The sequence below is a fragment of the Lemur catta genome, chromosome 19, assembly GCF_020740605.2.
Source record: "Lemur catta isolate mLemCat1 chromosome 19, mLemCat1.pri, whole genome shotgun sequence".
Lineage (NCBI taxonomy): Eukaryota > Metazoa > Chordata > Mammalia > Primates > Lemuridae > Lemur > Lemur catta.
The window spans coordinates 20703321-20730798 of record NC_059146.1 but is presented as its reverse complement, the minus strand read 5'-3'; the positions used below and the strand labels follow the sequence as shown (position 1 = coordinate 20730798).

The window sequence follows — 27478 nt, the reverse complement described above, 5'->3', positions numbered from 1 at the left end:
CCTCCTGCCTCGGCCTCCCAGAGTGCTAGGATTACAGGCGTGAGCCACCGTGCCCAGCCTTGTAGTAATTTTTGAAGCCTAGAAGTATGAGCCTCCACTTTTTTGGGAGGAGTTATTTGCGTTCTCTTGAGATTGCATATAAATTTTAGGATAGGTTTTTCTATTTCTGCAAATAAAACACTGTTGTGATTTCAATCGAATTACATTTGTAGATCATTTTGCACTTCGAGTAGCATTGACATTTTGACAATATTAATTCTTTCAACCCACGAACACAGGATATCTTTTCACTTATTTATGATTTGTTTAAATTCTTCCAGCAATGTTTTGCAGTTTTCAGCCCTCCTATCCTTCTGGCCCTCTGGCTGTGTTATTCAGCTTTTTGACACTGTGACAGGACCCTGCAGAAGTCTTGCTTTATCTGTGTCTGCATCCCCAGTACCACTACAACTATAAATATTCCTTATCCAAACCCAGAGGAGGCTCTGATGAATGGCAGGAGAGAGGAATCTTTCCAGCCAGTAGGAGAGAGCCATGCCCTGCGCAGGGGCTTATAAAAGGCAGGTCTATTAGGCCAACCTGCAGTCTGGCTCAGGACTTGTAAGAGGCAAGGCCTCCCAGTGCATTGAAGATGAGACTGAAGACCCAGACCGCCTCTGCCTCTCCACCGGACACCCAGCTGACCAGCCCTCCTTACCTAGCTCCTCTAAAGAAGGGGGTTCAGATGTGGACAAGAAACCATTTGAAGGAAAAGGCAAAACACTTCTTTCCAGTCCAGGAAAAGCCGCACCCAAAAGCATGAGAGGGAATTGGGCTGTTTGTATGGAAGCTGAAAGGAAAGGTGAAATTAGGGATACCAAATTATGTGTAGTTGTTAAGGCTTTATTTGGGGGAAGGTTATGGCAAATGGCTTCTAGTCCAGAAGAGACTTTAACAAACATGATTCCCTGGAGCCATATCCCTCTGTCTCATACTGGTCACCTGTTCCGCAGTCTAGCTTGAGGAAATGAGCCACTAATATGGGTCAGGGAGGTTCTATGGGTCAGGGAGGTTCTGTGTATCTTAGGGGGCAGCGAGTGACCTAAATTCCTCTTTTTCTTCAGGTTCAGAGCTGAGGTCAAACAAAGAGATATATTCCAAGGGAATTAACCTTAAAGGTAGAAACAGCTAGATCGCTATATCCAGTGATGTTTTGCTATTCTGTGTTGAAGAGGGACAGGAGATGGGGTGACTCAGTCTCCTTGAGCAGGGAGCTAGGAGCTCTTCAGTAACTCAAACTTTTACTTTATTTACAAATCTGAGTGCAACAGAAATAAAAAGAACTCCAGGAAGAAGAAAACTAGCTACGTGATAGATAAAACAGGTTTGAGCTTGCTTTTTTTTTTTTTTTTTCTCCCGAGAGGAACAGGCAGGCAAGCAGGTAACTAACTCATCAAGAGCGAGCAGTGTGCAGGAAAGGGGTTCCTAAGTGGATTAAGTGGGTTTGGAAAACCCATGATCCAGGGAGCATTTGGGGACCAAGGATGGGCGTGGCCTCACCTCCTCATAGACACTGAAGGAGTTGGAAGCAGGAGAAGAGACAGGTGGGGTTCACTAGAAGACCATGGTGAGATCCTGGGCATGGGGGTCCTTGGGAACTGCTTTGGCAAGTTTCTCAACCACATGCTTGCTCCATATGAACCTCTCCAGGCCTTGAGCGCAGAATTAAATTGGGGAAAAAAGAAACGAAAGGCCTCAACACGGGCTACTATAGAGAGAGCAAGGAGAACAGCAATGCCTGTCAAAGCAGACCTGTGAGGCCACCTTATGGACTCCTCAGGCAGTACAGGTCCTTGTCCCTAGGAGGTTACCACCTTGCACCACTTCAGAAAAGCCTCTCATCCTTCCTGCAAGCTACATGTGAGGCCATGTCAGGATGCAGTCCAGGTACGGGACCAGCAAGTGGATCCTCCAATGACCTGGCAGCTCTGGGGGCTCGCCCAGCTCTGAGGGAATCTGTGTACCACAGTGGCCCATGTCTTCCCTGCTGAGGGCTGGCTCATCCCAGCCTCACTGCTGGGTCCCAGGGCCCACAGAGATGCTCAAAGCTCCTTCTAGGAGGGAGGGGGCCTACCCCTCCCAAGGAGGTAGAGAGCTGGAGACATTAATGCATCAGACTGATTTTGTGCTGGGGCACCTGGACCCTATTCAACAAAGCAGGCAGATCTGGGAGCAAGAACAAAGACCTGCTACTTCTCAGATTCATCCAGATGACCAGGAGGGACGGTTTTAGACAGATTGCTAATAAATGACAGAACCTGGGCGATCATAAAAAAGAAACTTGAAAAACATACTAAAAATGATGAACTCTTGGTTTTGTTGAGGACGAAGATTACAGTCCAATGTTAAATTTTTGCTAGACCTTTGATGTGGTTTGAATGTCTAACAATCATGCTATTCTTTATAATCAGAACAAATATCAGGTATAATCATTCATGTGTTTGTGTACTATAGAATGCAGCCAGATTTTTATGAGTTCATATCCTCCCCCTTCAGTTCTAAAAAGGAGGTAGCTCTGACCACTCCCACACCCGGTCCACGCAGGATTTATAACCAAAATCCTTTAACAGCATCTCTGTGTTGAAAAGTACTCACATTTTTCAAGTTGATGTGTGAAATCACTATGTCATTTTTGTTTCATTTTAATGTCCTTTTTATGTAAACAAAGTCAGGTCAATTAAATGCTTATTATTTAAATTCATTTTTCATTCAATTGTTGTCTCATTCAGTTTGGCAACTCTATCCTGTTTTATATGTTTTCAATTTGTCGTGTTTTATTGTAGGATTTTAAATCTCATATAGATACTGTCATTTGTTTTACATATTGTTATATTGCTTTTACATGTTTGTCTATTTGCATTTTATTTCAGATTATAAGTAGACATACTTTTATTTAGGAAGAGTAAGATAAGAGTATTTAGGTTTCTTTGTGTTTTGACTTATAATTTCATATTATGGAGTGAGGAAATCCATATTTATTTTTTCTAACCTTTTATATTTTAGATGTATGTGTATTTAATCCATATGGAATTTGTTTTATTGCATGTCTGGGTTAGAAGGCTGTTTTTTCCTCATTTCTTCTTCATCTCCACACTGCTCTCCCTAGATCCAATGGCTCTTTTTGTATTTAGGGGATAACATTTTAACCATTCCAGTGAATGGGGCCTACTTAATGATGATATATTACAAATCCATTTGAACCTATGACATAGCTACAACATATACAAAGCAGTAATTTACAGAATTACCAGGAGAAGCAGATAAATTCACAGAGGCTGTGGGAGAGTAACACACTTATCTAAATAGCGGTTATAACAAGTAGATAAAAATTTGATAAGGACATAAAAATATGTAAACCACCTTCTTAATAATCTTAACCCAATGGAGGTATAGACATTCCTGCACCCTACCCACAAAATGGAAGAATTCATATATTTTTTAAATGCATTCATCGTAGTTATGAAATTGACCACATCCTGGGCCATAAGCAAGCTTCAACATATTCCAAATGTTTCAAGTTATGCAGAATGTCTTTCCCGTCCTGCTAGGGCTGCCGTAACAATGTACCACACACTGGGTGGCTTAGAACAGCAGAAACCTACTGCCTCACAATTCTGGAGGCTAGAAGTCCAAGATCAAGCTTTCAGCATGGTGGATTCTTTCTGAAAGTTGTGCGATAAAATCTGTTCCCTGCCTCTATACTACCTTCTGGCAATCTTTGGTGTCCACAGGCTTTTATGTATCTGCCTTCATGATATCCTCCCTCTTGTGCATGTCTCTGCGTCCAAATTTCTCCTTTTTTGTAAGATCACCAGTCATCTTGTGTTAGGTGCCTGCCCTGTTTCCTTATGATACCATCTTCACTAATTCCGTCTGTAAGGATCTTATTTCCACATAAGGTCACATTATGAAGTATTTGGGTTAGGACATCAACATATGAATTTTGCAAGCACATTTTCAATCTATGATGGTGTATTTTCTGAATGCAGTGGAATAAGTCTACAAATCAATAAGTTTAAATAAAAGATAAAAAGAAAATTCCCAAATATTCAGAATTTAAATAATTCATATTTAAATAATCCAAGGCCAAAAAGAAAAAAACCCCAAGGCCAAATAGTAACTCAAAAGAGCAATTCAAAAATATTTTAACTAAGTCACTATAAATATACCCAAATCAAAATGTATAGGATGCAAGGAAGTCTCAGTTTAAAGGGGGTCTCTATATTATATGTCCGCTTATTAGAATATAGTCAATAATTCAACTTCCCTTTAACACTTGCTCTGTCAACTTTTACATTTTCTCCCTGTCTTCAAATTCTCCTACCTCTCCAACTCCATCTCCATTTACTAACTTTTTTTTTTGCTTCTGTCTGATTTCTCTGCCATTTTAACCCCATCTTACTCTCTATAATTTTCATTTCTCCTTCCCTCTCTCTCCCCTTCTCTCTACTTCTCCTCTTTTTGTTTCCTTTCTGTTTCTTGGCACACTCTCTCTCTCTGTCTCTCTCTCTGATGTACACACACACACCCTCTTCCTTGTTACTCTATACCTCCCCACTCATATTTTCCCTTTTATTTTTCTGATTTATATCTTTCTCTGAGTCCTCTTCTTCCTGATTTTTCTCTCCGATTCCATTATGTCCTTATTTCTCTCACTCTGACGCTCCCTCTTTAAAGCCCATGACATCAGGTTTCTTTCTCTCTGGTTCTCCTTCAGGTTCTCACCTCCTCTTTTGTTTTCTCTCCCTTTTCTTGGCCTCTCTCTCTAGCCCCTCCCTTTACTTACTTCTCTCTTTATATGGTCCACTCGGGATATACTTCACCTTTCTTTTGTTTGCTTTCTTCCTGTGTCCTTCACAAATCTTCACTCTGTTTTATCATTGACCTCGAAAGTAGCTCTCAAAAGGTATATACTCTCATGAATTCCTTAATACATAACACTTTTAATTACAATGTAGTAAATGAAAATTCAAATAAATATGTGGCATAAACAATAAGTGTTTACATTCAGTCTCTTCGCAGGATCAGTTACCTCCTCAAGAAAAAAGTCTCATATGCGTCTCATGTGAGCAACGCAAGATCCATGTGCAGAGAGGGAGATCTACAAACATAAGTTCACACACATCTATTCACACACATAGGCAAATATGCACCCACACAAATACAAATGGACGGCCGGGCGAGGTGGCTCACACCTGTAATCCTAGCACTCTGGGAGGCCGAGGCCGGTGGATCGCTCCAGCTCAGGAGTTCTAGGCCAGCCTGAGCAAGAGCGAGACCCCGTCTCTACTAAAAATAGAAAGAAATGATTTGGACGGCTAAAAATATATATAGAAAAAAATTAGCCAGGCATTGTGGCACATACCTGTAGTCCCAGCTACTCAGGAGGCTGAGGCAGAAGGATTGCTTAAGCCCAGGAGTTTGAGGTTGCTGTGAGCTAGGCTGACGCCATGGCACTCTAGCCAGGGCAACAGAGCAAGACTCTGTCTAAAAAAAAAAAAAAAAAAACAAATGGACACCCAGGTAAATGTGCACACACAAATGCACACAGACACATGCACAGATATACACATACACACACCCACACAACACACATCATTCATGTCAAAAGTGTTTTGTATAAAATAAACAAAAAATGAAATTTAAAATTATATGAAATCTAAATACAATGAGCATTATAAATTTATAAAATGATAAATTATATTAATAATAAAAATTAAGTGCAATAAGCTATGCACACCTGTAAGTGGAATACTTTAATCAATATTCATTACTACTATAACATACTGATTTTTATTAACTAAAATAAAATACTACATTCAAATTTTATTTCAATATACGTCTTAGAGAAATGTAAAGGCATAAGTTAAATAATATGAAAAATTATTTAAAAATAGAAAATTGCAACCATATATACAAAATGCATAATTTTATTCACATTAATAAAACATTTTATAACAAAATCTATCACCCTAGATAATGCAGTATATTGTATAAAATTTATAGCAGGTTTATATTTTCATTATGTTAAACAACACTATGCCAAAAACTGCCCCCCCCAAACAACTGTGACACCTTAATAAGTTAACAAAAGAAAATTCAGCTAAAGCAGATATAAGATAATTTAGCAAATTAAATAATTGAATTTTAGGCCAGGTGAAGTGGTTCACGCCTGTAATCCTAGCACTTTGGGAGGCTGAGGCGGGAGGATTGCTTGAGGTCAGGAGTTCGAGACCAGCCTGAGCAAGAGTGAGACCTCCGTCTCTACTGAAAATAGAAAGAAATTATATTGATAACTAAAAATATATACAGAAAAAATTAGCTGGGCATGGTGGCACATGCCTGTAGTCCCAGCTACTCGGGAGGCTGAGGCAGGATTGCTTGAGCCCAGGAGTTTGAGGTTGCTGTGAGCTAGGCTCAGGGCATGGCACTCTAGCCTGGGGAACAGAGTGAGATTCTGTCTCAAAAAAAAAAAAAATTGAATTTTAAATAATGTAAAAAGAGGAGACATAGGCATAAATATGAAATCTAATTTAAGGAAGATTTGAAAAAAATCCCTGAACTTTGCGCTGTCAGAGTTCTTGCTCCCTCCAGGGCAAGTTCCTCGGCCCCTCCTGGCTGCCTTCTTCATCCGTCTCACCTCCCTCTTGGGCCTGAGAGATGTGTCCTGCTGGGGGTTCCAGTGAAACTCACAGCTCTGCCTTCTAAGCACACACCTTGGGAAGATGCAGGGAAACTCAGGGAACACCCTTCAGAAAGGAATGAGGCTGCCCTAGACCCACACAGCAAGGGCAGTGCTGTCGTGGGAATCAGCTCAGTTTGGGAACCATGTCCCAAAGATGAAGGTTGAACGGCTCGACCTTAGAAGTGGAAGAAGCACAGATAGAAACTATGTAAAAAGACTACAGATTCACCAAATGAGACAAGAGCTTCTATGCAGTGGCCCTCCAGTGCCACCTTCTGGAATTTTTCTTTCCAAAGTTTTAAAGTTAAAATTGAGCAGTTTTCTTTGCCTCATGTTCCAGGTTACTACATTCTAGCTATTATTATAGAAGGTGTTTTCGTTATTCATCCAAGCTCTAACACGAAGCCCATGCAGGAGCATTTTCCCGACAGCTTCAGCAGGGGCTCCAAAACATGGACAAAATTCCTAATGAGATGGTCGTACCCTCCTATGGTGCTATGATACTGAAGACCAGAGGAAGGTTTAGGGAATTTCTGAATGAGTATATCTGATGTGCTGGGGAGAGGGGAGGGAATGGGCAGGGATTCCTTTAAGTCAAGTCAGAAAGAGAAGACTTTGAGGAGCAGGTAGAGAATTATATATGTGTCCTCTGCATTTTAAGGGAATATTGAAAGGCTGAGTGCATCAATGAATGACTTAACACAGTGAAAAAGAGAAAGTTCGTATTTTCAATGGTGAGATTAGGTGATTATGTGTTCCTTCCAAAACAGAAACAATAGATTCTGGATACACTGTGCTCACCCCTCATGAGCACAAAGGGGCAGAAAGTTGGAAAACACCCATTTATTAAGGCAGAGACAGTAAACAGTAACCAGTCAGGATTATTCAAAACTGCCACACAAACTTGGCTGATGCAGGAGAGGATGTAAAAACACACACAGGTGCTCACCAAGACAAGGATGCTGTGGGTGGCTCTGGTCTCAGGGGAGGATCTGGGGGAGAGATTGTTCCTGTGAATGTGTTGCACCTGCTGCTTGTGCCTGTGTAGGATGAAAACCATGGAGCTGCTGGCCCAGACCATGAGGCCCAAACAGGAAACATCAGGGATGGATGTCATTGCTGCAATTAGTGGTGAAGATAAGACTTTTTCACCAACTGGAGCAGAACAGTATGCAAAATCTATTTTCTTTGTGATGTTTGTGTTTTTCCATTTGCCAGTCACCTTCACAGGAAAAATGATATTAACCAGCAAGTGCAGAATCCAGCAGAGGATCATGGAGGTTCCCACATATTTGGGACCTTTTACCTTAAACTCTGACCACTTAGAGCTCCTGGGTCTGATTGTGATGGCCTGGAAGACACTCAAGAGGCAGGTGCTGCCAAAGGACACACCCCTACCCACCCTGTGAGCATAGAAAACAAGTCTGCATCCAAAATCGCTGAGGAAATATTCCAACCCCAAAGCCACCATGGTCTCTGGGATTCCTTTGGAGAGAATGACCAAGGAGTCGGCCACTGTCAGGTGCCTGAGAATCAAATCTGTAGACCTCGACCTGCATCCACTGAAGTAAAGTTATATACAGTGACATAAGAGTGAGAAATTTCCCAGGGTTCCAATTGTAAGGTGGAAAAGGAAGCAGAGCTTCTGAGCAGGGCCTCTGAGCCAGAGGCAGGGCCGTGTAGATGGCGGGGCTGATCTGACCTGTAGGGCAGGGTCAGGGCCAAGCAGGCAGGAGGCAGGTGGGGCCTGGGGGGCGGAATCTGGGTGACCAAGTGGCAGACTGCTTCGTAAGCACAGGGGCCCTCTGGATGCCAGGTCAGGGGGGCAGTGGTCAGCTCTGGCCATCCAGGGACCATGGAAGTCTCCACACCCCACTCAGGACCTGCCGAAGTGGTTGCCCATACTCACAGAGATATAAATATACACAACACACATACACACACAGACAATTCAATACACTAGGAAATGTTCTTACTATAAAGCAAGCAAAAAATAAAGTTGAAAAATCTCAATATGATAAAGAGCATTATATAATTATTAACATGAATTTATGATTTATAACGAATATATTAAATATGATAAAATTGTGTATAAAATGCCTTTACTCTGAATATTGTAAATAATACGAAGAGAATATGAATGGAACTGACTCACAAAAACTAAAATGGGATACTATGTTATAATTTTTAAGATTCCAATATACATTTGACAGGAACGTAAAGGCATGGGTTAAGCAAATAATACAAACAGCAGTTAGAAAACAAATATACTTTTTGTGATCCATGCATGGATCACTTGTAATATTTTACTCGTGTTCATAAAACATCTCATAATAAAATCTTCAGTGCCAGGTAATATGTGAAATTATAATATATTTAGATTTTCATCATGCTAAAACAACACTAAATGAAAGGAAAGTAAATATATACTTTAAAAAATCCACAAAAGAAAATTGAATTAAAACAAATATGTGATGGTTGAACAAAATTTAAAAAGTGAAATGCAAAGGATATAAAACAACAAAGTGAAATAATTACACATATGAAATCATGGCCTTAAAAAAGTTAAAGAAATCGATTGACTTTGACTTAAGTGGCTGCTCCTTCCTACACGTGTTTCTGCACCTCCTAGGTGCCTGCTCCATCCCACCTGCCTCCTTCCTGGTGCCCGAGAGCCGCCCTGCTGGGGGTCCCTGGTGAGCTCTCACCTCTCCCTTCTTGTCTTTATAACCCTGTGAAAAATGCTCAGAAAACTCAGGGAAATTTATCCTGCCAGAGGAATGAGGCTGCCCGAGAAAGACAGAGCCAAAGAGAGTTTTATTGTAGAAAACAGTTCAGCTTGGGCAGCTCCTCCCAAAGAGACTGGTTGGGAATTGGACCATGGAAGTAGACGAAGCACAGACAGCAAGGAGCACCTAGGGACAGACCGTGCAGAGAGACCTCAGATCCACCAAATTAGACAGAAGCAGCTTCTATGCAGAGACCATCCCCACCCCGATGTCACCTCCTAGAATTAAACTTTGCAAACTTAAATTTAAAACTCAGCATATTTGCTTACTCATAAGGCAGATTACTTTTTAGTTATTAGAATGTATGTTCCTTATTTTATCCAAATTCAGAGATGATGCACCTATAGGTATATTTAACCCAACAGATTCAGCCGAGAGTCTGAGACGTGGACTGAATTCTTAAGAAGATGGTCACAAACCATCTATAAGACTAATAAATTTCACCACACCCAATACATATGAAGGCCCGTGGAGAACAGAGGAGTTAGAGAGTTTCTGCAATAGAACACCTGGAGTGCTGTGACTTCCAATCTTAACACAGGGCGGGCTCTGTGTTGTTTTCCCTTCAAATCATAAAGGGAACACTTAAATGAGACAGGAAAAGAGTTGAATATGTATCCCCTGCATTTGGGAGAGATATAATGGAGGTGTTTTATCCCCCTGAGAAATCTATAGGGTAAGGGGCTGCCTGAATCAGCCCCTGACTGAAAGAGTAGAGTAACTGCAGTCCTGGAATATTCTAGGACAGAGAAGTACAAGGACGAAGATTGCCCACACCGGAGAGCTCCCATTGGTCTTAGATCTTGTCTAACCTGCCCACCTGTAGGGTTTAACTGACAACAGTTTCTCTCTCCTAGAGGCTCTGCCCATCATTTGCCAGTGATCTGTCAGACACATTGTTCATCTGTGAATAAACACGGGGACAGGCATATCTCAGACTCCCCAGGCACTAGCAGACTGAGCTCCTATCTCAATCGTATGCTTTGTCTTTGCTCCTGGTGAGGGCCCTGGCTGCAGGTTTCCAAACACTCCATCCTCGCCTACTCTCCCTCCAGCCCTAAGCGTGGGAGCTGCATCTGACAGAGCCAATCTCTGTGTTGACTCAACATTCCCTCTGAGTGAAGCACACAAAGTATATTCTAAAGTATATTGAGAAAGGTACAAGTAATAAGTATGTATATTATAAATAAGGGTATGTTTAACTTAATAAACTAGCTGTAAAATTTTTCTAAAAGAACTTTTATTATGAATATGTAATTATGTAATAGGTATTATTTAAATGTAGTCTATAAAGGTATAATTCACATGAAGTAAAATTCAAGCCTTTTAGATGTATGGTTCTATGAGTTTTGACAAATGTTTACAATTGTATAATCACCGCCGTGGTGTAGGGACAGAGATTTTTCCATCAACATAAAGATTTCCCTCCTGCTTGTTTGAAGTCCCTACCCTCCCCCAGCTCATACCATGGACACTTCGGATCTGATTTGTCACTATATTTTCAGTTTTTTTGGAATATCATATGAATGGAATCATACGATATATAACGTTTTGACACTAGTTTTTCTTGCTCAGCCTAATGCCTTTGATATTCTACCATGGTGTTATATGTATAATAAGCTCACTCTTTCCTATCACTGAGCATGATTCTATTATACGGTTGTGCCACAATTTTTCATCCATTCATTAGTTGTCAGACATTCCAGTCTTTTCCAGCGTTTGCAATTATACTATAATGCTATAAAAATTCTACACCTTTTATTGGTGATGAAAAATTTTTATCATTATGTCTAAATATTTGAGATATCCTGAAACTTGCATCCTTTGAAATCATTTAATCTTTAGATTAAAATTTTAGATTCCTGGCCGGGCACGGTAGCTCATGTCTGTAATCCTAGCACTCTGGGAGGCCGAGGCGGGAAGATCGCTCAAGGTCAGTTCGGTACCAGCCTGAGCAAGAGCGAGATCCCGTCTCTACTAAAAATAGAATGAAATTATCTGGACAACTAAAAATATATATAGAAAAAATTAGCCAGGCATGGTGGTGCATGCCTATAGTCCCAGCTACTCAGGAGGCTGAGGCAGAAGGATTGCTTGAGCCCAGGACTTTGAGGTTGCTGTGAGCTAGGCTGACACCACAGCACTCTAGCCAGGGCAACAGAGCGAGATTCTGTTTCAAAAAAAAAAAAAAAAATTTTAGATTCCATATGAAACGAGGTAACAGAGTCTTGCAAAACTCTTTAGACTGTAGAAAACAGAACATATGAGGACGAATGATATATCGCAAAACCCCAAAAATGTTTCATGAGAGAAGTTTTTTGCATCTTTAAACATCTACCAAGATTAGAGAATAGTGATAATACTGAAATAGTCCCCACATTAACTTTCGGCATCCCTTCCCTATTCACACTCTTGAGAGAATGACCATGGCACATAGAGAAACTTTGAATTAATGAGAAGGATGACATTGTTACATTGGTACTTGCCCAGCAGCAGGACTCAGCTTGAGGGTTGAGCTTAATGCAAATACATAGTGTGCATATTAAAACTTTACTTAGTGCCCAATGAATCATGGATTTCACAATGCCCTCTGGCAATTTGTATCCCACAAAATGGATTTAAAAGGACAGAGGAAAATTAATTAGCTTTCCAAATGTATCTCTGTATTATCTTTGTCCAGCATGTTACACATACATCTAAGAATTTAAAACATCTTTCAACAACTAATAATTTTTCATAAACTCTGTGAGAAATATGAAGTATGGTTATTTTGAAAATGCAGGTGCCTCAAATGCCATAATACTTAACAGATACCTATAAATACAGATAAGCAAGGGGAAAGAACCCTGTGGTACTACTGGGTTAGAGTTAGACACAAGTATAAACTCCCATCTAGATAGATAGCTATTATAGACATATGTACAAATGTGCATTCTCTTGACTAACACTAGTGACATCCAGCAGCAGTGAGCACTCAGCACCTCTATCTTGGTTGCTAATACAATTAGTTAATAAAAGCCTTCTTGGAGAACTGTCTGATTCTAGGTTTAGGCTAGAAAAACTACTAGATGAGCTTGGAGCATTTTGCACTAGCAGAAAGCAGGAAAGATTTTTTTAAATTGAAGACTATCAAAGGGACAGAAGAGTCAATCTGTTAAAGCTACAAATGGCCAAAGCTGTAACAATTTGAGCAAAAAAATACATATCATAGTTTTTATTACAATGCACAATATAAAATCAACAAAATTTTATATGGATATGATCAAATAGTTGAGTAAATACATGAGGGAGAAGAGACAAATCTTTCAGATAGAAGAATGTCAAATAGAACATGTATATACTCCACTTTCCAGTAGGTAGAGATCAATTCAGCTACCCCAAATCGTTTGTGTGTGGGCTGGACTTCGTGACCCCCATCCAAACAAAGGAGGATGAAAATGGACACATCCTAACTTTATAATGGAGACCTGAAAAACACCACCTCAACCAAATGATCAAGTTTAACATCACCAGTGACAAACAATTGTATATAATCCCTGATGTGACATGACATGATGAAATGAGATATTCTGAAAACTTATAAACCCAGTGTAATCATAAGAAAAACATCAGAAGCCCTAACTTCAGAGACACTCTAAAAAGCATGGACCAGTTCTAAATCCTTCCAAAGTTATGAAAAACTAGAAAAGGCTGAGAAACTTTAACAGAGAGAATAGGGAGATACGATGACTAAATATAATGTGGTATTCTGGATTGGACATGGGAAGAGAAAAAAGACATTTGTGTTAAAACTGGCAAAATGCAAATTGTCTCAAGTTTAGCTTATAGTAATGTATGCCAATGTTGGTTTCTTAGTTTTGTAAAATATACCATAGTAATGTAAGATTTTTTTTTTTTTTTTTTTTTTGAGACAGAGTCTCGCTGTGTTGCCCAGGCTAGAGTGAGTGCCGTGGCGTCAGCCTAACTCACAGCAACCTCACACTCCTGGGCTTAAGCGATCCTACTGCCTCAGCCTCCCGAGTAGCTGGGACTACAGGCATGCGCCACCATGCCCAGCTAATTTTTTTCTATATATATTTTTAGCTGTCCAGATCATTTGTTTCTATTTTTAGTAGAGACGGGGTCTCGCTCAGGCTGGTCTCGAACTCCTGACCTCGAGCGATCCACCTGCCTCGGCCTCCCAGAGGGCTAGGATTACAGGCGTGAGCCACTGTGCCCGGCCAGTAATGTAAGATGTTAACATCAAGAGAAACTATGATATTGGATGTATGAGGATTCTTTGTTCTTTCTTTGCCACATTTCTGCAGGCATAAATTTATTCCAAAAATTGACCTTAAGAATTGCAACTATTTATAATTTAATTACATGGTGTTACCTGAAATTATTTACTATGTTTGAGTTAATATAAACTTTTTTCTTTTGAGTGTGTCCATCTGGCTCCTTTGGTGACTTCAAAAGCAATAAAATTCAATAAACAACAAATTCATGCCTTTGGCCTGCGAATTGCTATGACTGTATGGATCTAAGATTGATAAAAGATTCTTCCATAAAAATTGCTTCTTAAAATTGGAAATGCAAGAGAATATCCTAAAACCTGTTTTGTTTTTTTTTTCAACAGAGCCAATTGGCATCAAGGTTTAATGAGAAGAACGTACTTTCTAAACGTCACCAAAATCCATTCAATTTGATCTCAGAAAGGAAATGTCTATTTAATGCTGGATTCCTACCTGCACTCTTTTTAAATATCAACTGACACATTTTTGTGGTTTCCTTTATCTCCTGCAATTCATTATTTCAGTGTTAACTGAAAATATTTTAATATGCTAATCTTTCTCCATAAGAATTATCACATCTCAAATTATCATATTTGTCCTAAGATGTAAAGTATATTCCATATTAACAACATGGCCTCAAATGTTTGTAAATAAATAAAAGTTTTCCTTCTAACTTCACCTCCAGGCAACTATACATTCCACTTCTTTTTTGAAGGGCCACAGGAAGTGTATGCCATTTTTATTGAACTGTCCTTAAGACCCTGGGTAAAGTTAAATCATAGGAAAATTTAATGTATTATATTAAAAGATACAAATTAAAAGACATTTTCAGTATCTCTACATTATTTCAGGAATTACTTAGTGGACTCTGATTTTCTCCACAATGACTCTTATTAAATACAATTATAAGAGTACTTATAAAAAGTACGTAAGATTTCATTTACTGTGGCTATTATTTTTTATTTAGTATTAGAACAAAGTCTCTCTGTAACTCAGAACTCTAGGTGCAATGAGACTGGGTTACAAATGTGCTTAAGAATCTGGGAAGCATGAATACATCAATCTGTGAACACAGTGAAAAATACACAATTTATATTTTTTTGATGAGATGAGGAAATTGTATATTTCTTCCAGTACACACAAAGAAGACATTGCAAACACAATGGTCACTATTTGAAAGAATAAAGGGACCGACAGTTGGGAAACATGCACTGATTAAGGCAGCTGTCTTCACCAGCCACTGAGTAGTCTTATCAAAAAAATAAAAGTAAATGATGGCAGAGAGAGCATAAAAAGAGACAAAAGTGCTAACCAGGATAAGGACACTGTGGGTGCCTCTAATCTCAGAAGAGGTGCTGGGAGTTTGCGACTCTCCCAACAAAACAGGTCCCAGGCAGGATTATTGCAAGAGATTTGGAAATAATAGAGATAGAGACAAAGTGTAGTTTAAAGTGATGGGGAAGTCAGGGGTCTTCCAGCATTCCCATGAGCCAGGAGGCACCAAGTGAAGTCTCGCATCAGTATTTATTGGTAGAGTAATTAGTCGTCAGTGGTTATACACTTAAGGGTACAGATGATTCGTTTAGGTTTTAAGGCTCCCCAAAGGCTTCAAGAGATCCCTCACCTAATTCTATCTACGAGAACAAACGGTCACGAAATTTTTTCAAGATAAATATTGTAAGCCCTAATTAACAAATAGACCTAGCTGAGCATATAAGTTAAAGTCATTAATTAAGCAGTAACACATAAAACAGGAACACTGAGCCTGCATACTTCTTTTTATAAGGAGATGTGGGCAGGAGTGAAATAGGAACCGTCTTTGAGGCTAATTGGTTTTTCCTGCAGGTGTCTGCTGGGTGGACATCCTTTAATCAGTCTCTTAGCCTTTTGCCCCATGACAAGCTCTGCCTTGCATAAGCTCCAGGCGCTGGCTTGCAGGCCCTGAGACTGGGGACACCTTGCAGTTGTCCCTGATCGGTGTAATGTCTCCCTTGTTGCTAAGCAGTTTCTGGTCTGTGAACTAACATACCCACAGATTCCTTCAAGACAAAAGTCCTGCAAAACTCCTGAAACTTTCCATGTCTCTTAACTCCATTTCCCAACATCTCCCCCTTTCTTTTTAGAAGTAAGTTGAAGTTGGATAGTCATCACTGTGAGGCATTGGTCTCCGGAGTCTTGTCTTCTTCGGAGTTTTTTCCAGACTATAAGTACAAGCAAATGATTAAAATAATTACAAAAGTTACTACACCAGAACTCCCATAGATCTTAAGATGAGAAAGTGGGTTAGCTGACTCCATTCCAGATGCAATACCATTAATAATGTCAGCCTCAGAGAGTAGATCAAGTTTGTGACTAAAGGTACTTAATATTTCTTGTTGTAAATTTCCAATCTCTTCAGTCAGATTTCCTTGATTAAGCAGATGGTTCTTAACGTTTTCCCAAGGAAACCGAGTCTGATTATATATGTGAGGTGTGTGAGGTGTAACACAAAATTGAGTGATATTGCAATAGTAAGGAGTCTAATTTGCTTTTGTAGGCTTACAACCTGGTCTCCCAGTAAGGCAACCGCTTGTTGTAAGTCGGCCACCTGAGTAGCCAATTTGTTGATCTGCACTATATCATGGTCACTTGATTGAGCTTTGTCTCCCTTAACCTACAGTGCCCTCCTGTCAGGAGAAGAGAACCCTGAACACAATGAGCAAGATGAGTGACATCATACTTTTACGTTATTCTCTGCCTCTCCCAAATGCTAACTCAGATGGTATTTAATATTCAAAGGCAGCATCCTTCTTCTTACAGGTACGTGGATGGAAGTGATCCTCACCCTTATAGCAGGCCCTGTCATGCAATGGATTCTTTCCCTCAGACCACAATGAAAGTCTTGTGAAAAAGGCATAATAGTAAGATTTCAAAGTTCAAGTTGAAAGTTATGAATAGTAAAGTACCCTTTTCAAGAATCCTCAAATAAATGAATAAAGTATTTTGTAACTTCAAGGTTAAGTGGCCATCTCCAAATGTCCTGGCACCTTTGATATAGATCATGCCATAAGCTTTGACATATTTGGACTTACAATCATTTTACAGTATGTAATATCAAAGGTTAATCATGGAGAATTAGAGATTGAGTCATTCCTCATAGAAATCCTCACCTACATTTATGGCCCCTGGGTAATAGCCTCAACATATATTTACATGTGTGCTTTCATCAAAGCTGTGTATTTTGATGCCCAGTGCATTATGAGGCATGAAAAAAGCCTCTTCCACATACAATTATATGATTTTTCTTTGCATGGGCTCTCCAATGTTAATGCTTGAACTCATGAGGGGTTTGCCATAGTCTGAATTTGTAAGGATTCTCTTGAGAATGAATTCTCTAATGTCATGCAAGGAGTGAATTGTGACTGAAGACCTTGCCACACTCATTTGTACAGTTTCTTTCAAGTATGAATTCTGTGATGCTTTGCAAGCTTTGATCGTTCAGGGAAGAGCTTGCCACAGTCATTACATCTCTAAGGTTTCTTGCCAGTATGAATTCTTCGATGATTCGCAAGTTGTGAACGTTGAGTGAAAATTTTGCCACATTCATTACATTTGTAAGGTTTTACTCCAGTATGGATTGCCTGATGGGTAGTTAGACCTAAACGCAATCTAAAGGCTTTCCCGCACTCATTACACTTGTAAGGTTTCTCTCCATTATGAATTCTCTGATGACTTGCAAGGCGTGTATTTCGAGTGAAGACCTTGCCACATTCATAACACTTGTAAGGTTTCTCTCTATTGTGAATACTTTGATGCCTAACAAGGTGCCAATTTTGACTGAAGGCCTTGCCACACTCATTACATTTGTAAGGCTTTTCTCCAGTATGCCTTCTCCTGTGACGTGCAAGGTATGCATTTCGAGTGAATGCCTTGCCACACTCACCACATTTGTAAGGTTTCTCTCCAGTATGAATTATCTGATGGGTAGTTAGGATTGAACGAACACTAAAGGCTTTACCACACTCATAACACTTGTAAGGTTTCTCTCCACTGTGAATACTCTGATGCCTAACAAGGTGCCAATTTTGACTGAAGGCCTTGCCACACTCATTACATCTGTAAGGTTTTTCTCCAGTATGCCTTCTCCTGTGACGTGTAAGGTATGCATTTCGACTGAAGACCTTGCCACACTCACTACATTTGTAAGGTTTCTCTCCAGTATGAATTAACTCATGGATAGTTAGACTTGAAAGTACACTAAAGGCTTTGCCGCACTCATTACACTGGTAAGGTTTCTCTCCAGTATGACTTCTCCTGTGATGTGCAAGGTCTGAATGTTGAGTGAAGGCCTTGCCACACTCATTACATTTGTAAGGCTTTTCTCCAGTATGCTTTCTCTTGTGACGTTCAAGGTATGCATTTCGAGGGAAGACCTTGCCACACTCATTGCATTCATAAGGTTTTTCTCCAGTATGGATTATCTGATGGGTAGTTAGGACTGAACGAACACTAAAGGCTTTGCCACACTCATTACACTGGTAAGGTTTCTCACCAGTATGAATTCTTCGATGGATTGCAAGGGAGCCATTATGCTTGAAGACCTTACCACATTCGTAACATTTGTAAGGTTTTTCTCCAGTATGCCTTCTCCTGTGACATACAAGCTGTGAAGTTCGAGCGAAGGCCTTGCCACACTCATTACATTTGTAAGGTTTTTCTCCAGTGTGCGTTCTCCTGTGACGTGCAAGGTATGCATTTTGAGTGAAGACCTTGCCACATTCATCACATTTGTAAGGTTTCTCTCCAGTATGGATTGCCTGATGAATAGTTAGTCTTGAACGTACACTAAAGGCTTTGCTGCACTCATTACACTGGTAAGGTTTCTCTCCAGTATGACTTCTAATGTGACGTGCAAGGTTTGCATTTCGCGTGAAGACCTTGCCACACTCATTACATTTGTAAGGTTTCTCTCCAGTATGCGTTCTCCTGTGACGTGCAAGGTATGCATTTCGAATGAAGACCTTGCCACACTCATTACACTTGTAAAGCTTCTCTCCAGTATGAATTTTCTGATGACGTGCAAGATGTAAATTTTCAGTGAACACCTTGCCACGTTCAGTACATTTGTAAGGTTTTCCACCATTGTTTACTTTGTGTCCTTGTGTGAGTGATGAAGAAAACATAAAATCATTCTCATATTTTTTAGAAATGTGGGTTTTCACACTAGAAGGGATTTGTTGACGTGGTGAAACTGAGGAACCATGGTTGATAGACTTGACTTGATTACATTCATCAACTTTTCTTTTACTTTGAAATAGCTGCAGTTGAGGCATGCGTGACTTAAACATTAATCCACATTGATTTTTAATAAGCTTGTTTCCTGTATCCGTTCTATCATGTTGATCTCTTCTACCAGGGAGATTTTCTTTCTCGGTCGTATCCACTGGTTTGTAACTTTCTTCATCATCTCCCCATTGACACTCAAAGTCATGTACATTTTTCTGGACTTCCCTAAAGGAAAAGTCTTCAGTGTCATAGCTTTCAGGTCTTTCCAATGTCACTGTCTGGAATACTTCTCCTGCATTAGTCTCCCCTTTTGGTGGTACATTTTTTATTACAAATTCAGGAGACAGATCTACAAGACATAAAGAACCATAAGTTTCCAATTATTTACACCATGTAAACAAACATTTCACATTGATAAACTTATTATGACACCAAAAGTAATACTGATATTAAACATACTTACTAAACTTAAGAAAGATAAAATTCAATTTTGAGGAACACAAAAGGAATAGTATTGTTTAATAAAGAAAAGGTGATTACATGTGATCCAGATTAATATTGTGGAAGTCTAGTTTCAAACCACCTATAACGAAAACACAATGTGCAAACCTACGTTAGCCCTGAAAGGAGTGACCCCAAGATACATACCAATTGACAAAAAACATATGGCTATCTCACAATTGAAACGAAAACAAGTTTTACTGTATAATACATACTTAAAAGCTATCATCTATAAATTGTAACAAAAAGTAATTAGGAAAACATCCTAGTAACCCATTATAAAAAAAGCAAAGAATTAGTAACCACATCTATAAAAAGTTATGGTCTGTGGAAATGGAAACAATTTTCTCTTAAGAAAAAAGCAAGGATATCCATTTTAGAACCAGTACACAGTACAAGACCTGGAATACGAGTTTTTAAAATTTTTATTATATATCAACAGATTATAATTGTATATATTTGTAAGGAACAAAGTAATATCATGATATATCTGTATAATGTGTAATGATGGAATCAAGCTTATAACTGTATCCATCACCACCAAAAATTATCATTTACTCCTGCTGTTGAATTGAACCTTTGTACCCACTGACCAACCTATTCCTCATCCTCCAGCCTCTGATAACCAACACTCTACTCCAATTGCATTCCACATATAAATAAAAACATCCAATACTTGTATTTCTGCACCTGGTTCCTTCAGTTAGCAAAATGTCCTGCATGTTCATCCACATGTGGGAAACTGAACTTCCTTCTTTTGAAGGCTGAATAGTATTCCACTCTGTATTGTACACCACATTTTCTGTATCCACTCATCTGCTAATGGACACTTAGACTACATAACTTGGCTGTGTCAATAACGCCACAGTAAACACAAAGTGCAGATATCTTAGACATTTTGATTCCAAATTCTTTGGATTTATACCCAGAAGTGAGATTGATGGATCATAGAATAATACTATTTTTAGTTTTTAGAGGAAACTTCATAGTTTTCCATAATGCCTATACTAATTTGCATTCCCACCAACAGTATAGAAGGGTTTCCTTTTCTCCACAGCCTCACCAACACTTCTCAGCAATAGCCATTATGGCAGGTGTGCAGTGGTATCTCACTGTGGTTTAAATTTGTATTTTCATAATGATTACTGATGCTGAGTCTTTTTAATATATCTATTGTTTATATGCATGCCTTCTTTCAAGAAATGTCTATTGAGGTCCTTTGACCACTTTTTAATTGGGTTATTTCTTTTCATAGCATTGAGTTGTTTCAGTTTCTTACACATTTTGGGTATTACTTTCCTACCAGATGTACAGCTTGGAAATATTTTCTCATGATGCAAAGTTTCTCTTAATTGTTTCCTTTGCTGTGAAGAAACAGTTTTGTTTGGTGCAATCCCATTTGTCTATATCTGCTTCTGTTGCCTGACCTTTTGGGGTCAAATGTAAAAAAAAATGATTGCTCAGACTAATGTCAGGTAGATTTTCCCCTGTGATTTCTTCTAGTAGTTGATTTTTATACAAGGGCTGTTGGAAAGTATGCAGCTATTGTTAATACTATTTTCCATATTACATGCCTGGATACCTTCTGGACAGCCCTTGTATATGATGTGAGATAAGGGTCCAGTTTCAGTCTTCTGCATGTGGAATCATTTTTGCAGCATTATGTTCTGACACACTGTCCTTTTTCCCTTGTGTGTTCTTGGCACCTTTGTCAAAAATCCATTGACCATATATGTATTGGTTCATTTCTCTTCTCTACTCTTCTGTACTCATCAATGTGTCTATTTTTTGGCTACTACAATCCTGTTGTAGTTACTATACTTTTGTAATACAGTTTGAAATGAGGTAGTAAGATAACTCTAAGTTTGTTCTTTATGATCAAAATTGCCTTGAATATATGAACTGCTGATTAAATAAATTTTTAAACAGTTCATTTATAATGCATAAAACTATACAAGATGAAAGTTGCACTGGCTTAAACAAATTATGGTAGAATTAAAATATGGAGACATCATTTACCTTCAGAAGCTCCCTCAGGAAGATGTATCAAAACCATGCCTGTGACAGGTATGAACCAACAACAAAATGACAAAGTTTTTGTTGTTGAAAATGAATAGTGACACATACAGAGGATGAAAAATGTGACATGAACAACAGTTTACACACGAGGCAGTGACCTTAAACAATGTTCTCCCTGGAGGAAATTCCTACAACACTGACTGCTGGCTCAAAGGAGATCATCGTTAGTGTATGTGATCAGCATTGTCACAGTGACACTTTTCTGATGCTTCTCAAAAACTAGAAAAACAATAGGAAATACTTATCAGTCAGGCTCTCCTTGTACTTTTTATCTCAGGATCATCGGCTAGCTCTACTCAATGGCTTCAAAGGGCATCTTCGCAGGTCGCAGGATGATATTCACTCACATTAGTTAAAGTGTTCTCCTTCATCAATTTTATGTTATGCAGTAAACCCACTCCATGGGATACTCCACAAGAAGTTATGCATAACCTAGAGCTGGATTATCCCAACAAGTCAGCCCTGAGGCTGTCATCTCAGTCAAGCAATGCAGGGGTTAACAAGAGACTCACAAGAGAAACTGCAAAGACACATGAGGGCAGATCCTGACTTCTACAGGGACGTGTATGTTAAAAGCCAGTTTCAGAAAGAAAATCATACAAACTAAGAGAGTACAAAATCAGGCAGAGTCAGGCTCCCTACATTCACTCAGTAGTAACAGCAGTGGAAAAGAGAAAAATACAATGCATGGGCATCAGATTTTGTGGCATCTTGACATTGGACTCCATGTTCTCCCAACAGAGCCCACACAAAGAGACTGAAAGAACAGGATCTGCACCCATGTAAGACTGGAGATCAAAGAGAGGATGTTTCTATTGACTTTTTTTTTTCTGCTGAGTGACAATCTCAGAAGATCCAACTCGCTCCCTTGTCACACACACCTGTGAAGTGTGGCAAAAATGGCTGAGGACCTCACCAGGCAGAAAGGGCTTGAGAAAGCTCCAGGAAGTTTCTGGAGACCCAGATGCGAAGGAAGACCAGACAATGTTTCCCATCTGCTGACTGGGTCTCCCAAGCACATGAAATGGGATGGAACATGGAGAGGTCCAGTCGTCAGGACTATGAAGGTTACAGCTCTGATCAATATGGACCGAGAACTTAGCATCAGATGGAATCAACTACAGAAGAAAAGACCAAGGGGGAGAGCAACCTTTGTGAAACAGCCTTTCCTGTGATGCTCAGTGTCAACAACAGAAGAGTTCATGAAGTCAGATAAAACAGTGTTGTCTGCCATGATAAGGACTTTCCATTGGTTTCTGTTTGAGCCGAAGCACCACTGGAGGGTACAAGGATAAAGTGTTACATCTCTGAGGAACAGAGTGAGAAGTGAAGGAAAAGAAAAATTTCCTTTCGGAGCTCACAGGACATACACTTTTGTTTTCCCATAGAACTCTCAGATTTGCATAGAGTTTCCCAAACACTATTTAATGAGCAGCTTTCTCTCTATCCATCTGAGCACTTACCTGTGATCACACCTTTGATCCATTTCCATCCATTCGATTTTTTTGCTATTTGCACTTGCCTCTCCACAGTCCAGGGCTCTTTCCCTTGCTCCAACATGGAGATAACACTCAGGTCAAAATGAGAAACTCCTGCTCACAGAAAGAAAGGACTATAAGGTACCATGGCTTTTCCAGAATCCCAGCTCTATGTTTACGTAATGAAAAAGGATATTCCAGATGGATACATAAACATATACCAGAAATCCATCCTCCAAATGCCTCCTTTTGAATGCTTAAGGAATATGGTAACATGGAGACATTTAGTTGTCTTTGAAGAACCAATGAATCAAAGCACAGGACTGAAAAACAGGAAATTGGATATTTTAAACATCTGCCACAAGGTTTTACGCATACGTAAGCTCTGGAACCATCCAGTGATACATCATGAAAGGGGAGAAGATCTGAGAAAGGGGGCAGTTAAAGTCCAGATACCCCATTACAAAGCTTTTCCTTTCTGAATCAACAGGGCTTCAATCTCAGTCAAGCAATGCAGACGCTAACGAGACTCACAAGAGAAAATGCAGAGATACACAAGAGGACATCCTGACTTCTAAAAGAAAGTTATCCTCACCCAGGGAGACCAGGTTCCTGTAGTTCTCCAACATCACGGCCTTGTATAAAGCCCTCTGGGCAGGGTCCAGGCATTTCCACTCCTCTGGAGAGAATTCTATGGCCACATCCCGGAATGTCAACCGTCCCTAAAATGAAAAACACATTTCAGCAAGCGGCTATTAGGAGAGTTCTAATGTTCACATAATATGAGAACTCTAAGAATAGATTTGATTGAAGTGAATGGGCAGACAGATCCACCTTGTGATACTGTGAAATACTAATATACGTGGGCATCTACTGCCTCCTGACATACGACTCACTTGAAATCTCTAGAGGGACAGTGGTAGACAGAGGCCCGTAGACAGCTTCAGGCTGGGGGCTGGTCACTGGAAATACCCAGGCTGAATTACAGGGTCAGAACTTTTAGCTGCAGCCCCCAACCTCCCATGAGAGGAGCCAGGCTGAAGGTTCACTTGATCACGAATGTCCAGTGATACACACAATCACGCTTATGTAGCGATGTCTCCACAAAAACCCAAAAGGACAGGGTTCAGAGGATCTTCCTGATAGGTGAGCAGGTAAAGGTTCCCAGAGGATGATGCTTGCAAAGATGGCGTGGAGGCTCTGAGCCCCCTCCTTCCATACCTTCCCCAATACATCCCTTCCATCTGGTGTTCATCTGTACACTTTGGAATATCTTTTATAATTTTTTTTCAGACTTCAGTGAAACCTCTTATATTAATCGAAGGATATAGAGTTCTGCCTCTTACACTCATAAATTGTGATAACAACTTAGATAAGGATGTTGACTGCGGAAAGAATATTATTTCTAAAGAGAAATAAATAAGAAACTCTTGGGTGATATCATTTTCCCTGCAGCCTAGTGTTTCTCCTATGTTGAAAATCTTTGTTCTCAAAGCAGTATATTGATAAGATTCACAGTAATTCCCTGTTTTAACAGGGAACCTTTAATGTAATCTTTTAACCCTTTTAAAATGGATGCACGCAGTGGTGTTTTCTCCTAGGCTCAAAGCTGAGTACTCTCCCATCATTTGAATACTATTTTAGGCAATTCCTATGACAATTATACCAACACGTTTCCTCAAACAACCCAAGCTCATCAACAGCTGGTTCTCTATGGCGGGTGTGCACTTTGGGCTGAGGTCTTCATGGAGAGCGTGTCCCTCCCCTCTTCCCTTGGGGACTTGTGGGGGAATAGAGGAGCACAATTCAGGAGCTACCTGCGAGCTGGTGTTTTGGAACTAGAACAAGGCAAGGATGCCCACTGTTACCAATTTTATTCAACATAGTGATGGAAGTCCTAGCCGGAGCAATCAGACAAGAGAAGGAATCGAAGGGTGTCCAAATGGGGAAAAAGCAGGTCAAACTATCGCTCTTTGCTGACGGTATGATCTTATATCTAGAAAACCCCAAAGATTCTGCCAAGAGACTCCGGGAACTGATAAATACATTCAGCAAAGTCTCAGGTTACAAAATAAATGTATACAAATTAGTAGTATCTCTATACAGCAACGACAATCAAGCTAAGAATCAAATCAAAGCCTCAATATCTTTCACAATAGCGACAAAGAAAATGAAACACCCAGGAATATACCTAACCAAGGAGGTGAAAGAGCTCTATAAGGAAGAGAACTATCAATCACTGAGGAAGGAAACTGCAGAGGATGGAAACAGATGGAAAAACATATGCTCATGCATTAGCAGAATCAACATTGTTAAAATGTCCATACTACCCAAAGTGATGTACAGATTCAATGCGATCTCCATCATTATACCAAGGTCATTTTTCGCAGATCTAGAAAAAATACTTCTACACTTCGTATGGAACTGGAAAAGAGCTTTAATAGCCAAAGCAACCTTAAGCAAAAGGAACAAATCAGGAGGCATCACTTGACCAGACTTCAAGCTATACTACAAAGCTACAGTAACCAAAACATCATGGTATTGGCACAAAATAGGGACATAGACCAATGTAACAGAACAGAGAACCCAGATATAAAACCCTCCACAAAGACTAATGTAACAGAACAGAAAACCTACATATAAAACCCTCTACATATAGCCATCTGATCTTTGACAAAGCAGACAATAATATATTGGGGACAAGAATCCCTATTCAATAAATAGTGCTGGGAAAATTGGACAGCCACATGTAGAAGATTGAAACAGGATGCTTACCTCTGACCACCCACATAAATCAATTCAAGATGGATAACAGACTTAAACCCAAGACATGAAACTATAAGAATGCTAGAAGAAAATGTTGGAAAAACTCTTTTAGATATTGGCCTAGGCAAAGAATTTATGAAGACGACCCCAACTGCAATCACAGCAAGAACAGAAATTAATAATGGGACTTGATTAAATTAAAAAGCTTCAGCACAGCCAAGGAAATAATCAACAGAGTGAACAGACACCCTACAGAATAGGAGAAAATATTTGCATGCTATCCATCTGATATAGGGCTAATCACTAGAAATTACAAAGAACTCAAGCAAACCAGCAAGAAAAAAATCAAACAACCCCATTAAAAAGAGGGCAGAAGACATGAACAGAGCTTTTCGATAGACAATAGACTAATGGCCAATACACATATGAAAAAATGCTCAACGTCTCTAATTATCAGGGAAATGCACAACAAAACCACACTGACACATCACCTAACTCCAGTGAGAATGGCTTTTATCAAAAAGTCCTAAAACAATAGACGCGGGTGTGGATGCAGAGAGAAATGAACACTTATACACTGTTGGTGGGACTGCAAACTAGTACAGCCCCTGTGGAAATTCATGTGGAGATACCTCAACGAACTAAAAGTAGACTTACCATTTGATCCATCAATTCCACTACTGGGTATTTACCCAAAGGAAAAAACGTCCTTTTATAAAAAAGACACTTGCACTCAGATGTTTACTGCAGCACAATTCACACTGGCGAAGATGTGGAATCAACCCAAGTGCACATTAATTCATGAGTGGATTGATAAAACGTGGTATATGTATATACCATGGAGTATTAGTGAGCCTGAAAAAAAAAAAAAAAAAAAGATGAGTTAATACCCTTTGTAACAACCTGGACGATCTGGAGACCATTCTCTTAAGTGAAACAGCACAAGAATGAAAAAACAAACACCACAGGCACTCACTGTTAAATTGGAACTAACTGATCAGCACTTAAGTGCATATATAGAAGTAAAACTCAAAGGAAATCAAGCAGGTGAAAGGGAGGGAGAAGGGGATGGGTGAAATCACACCTAATGCATACACTGTACACTGTCTGAGTGATGGACACACTTATAACTTTGACTCAAGCTGTACAAAGGCAATCCATGTAACCAAAACTCCTATACCCCCGTAAGATTCTGGAAAAAAAAAAAAAGGTACAACATAAAATGCAGGAATTTGTATTCTAATGTCCATTAATTACATATATTCAAAAATATGGATACAATTTTATGTAGTTAAATTTAGATATGTAGGCATTGCCAAAAGCCCAGTGAAGATTATTATAATAGTTTATTCCTTTAATAAAATCATAACATGAGAAATGGAAAATTTCAGTGTCATACACTAATTTAACAAATTTAGATTAGGCCAGTGCAGTGGCTCACATCTGTAATTCCAGCACTTGGGAGGCCAAGGTGGGAGGACTGCTTAAAGCCAGGAAGTTGAGCCCAGACTGGGCAACACAGTGAGAACTTGCCTCTACCAAAAAATTAAAAATTAGCCAGCTGTGATGGTGCGCACCTGTAGTCCCAGCTACTTGGGAGGC

General features: G+C 39.5%; 1 protein-coding gene across 1 annotated transcript; it reads right to left on the bottom strand.

The window, feature by feature from the left end:
• Positions 1 to 15292: 15292 nt before the first annotated feature.
• On the bottom strand, positions 15293 to 26565 carry LOC123624642 (zinc finger protein 347-like). Its single transcript, XM_045532673.1, has 4 exons — positions 26534 to 26565; positions 23706 to 23832; positions 23096 to 23224; positions 15293 to 19401 (listed from the first exon to the last, which is right to left on the bottom strand). Exons 1-4 carry the CDS (start codon positions 26543 to 26545, stop codon positions 17297 to 17299), a joined length of 2373 nt encoding a protein of 790 aa, XP_045388629.1. The 5' UTR covers positions 26546 to 26565; the 3' UTR covers positions 15293 to 17296.
• Between the last annotated feature and the right edge of the window lie 913 nt (positions 26566 to 27478).

Excerpts from the sequence above, each read along its gene's own strand:
- LOC123624642 (XM_045532673.1), bottom strand. Across the intron at positions 23,225-23,705 it reads CAGGAACCTGGTCTCCCTGG|GAGTTTCTCATTTTGACCTG; the intron begins GTGAGGATAACT and ends TTCTGTGAGCAG. Across the intron at positions 19,402-23,095 it reads GATCAAAGGTGTGATCACAG|ATCTGTCTCCTGAATTTGTA; the intron begins GTAAGTGCTCAG and ends TATGTCTTGTAG.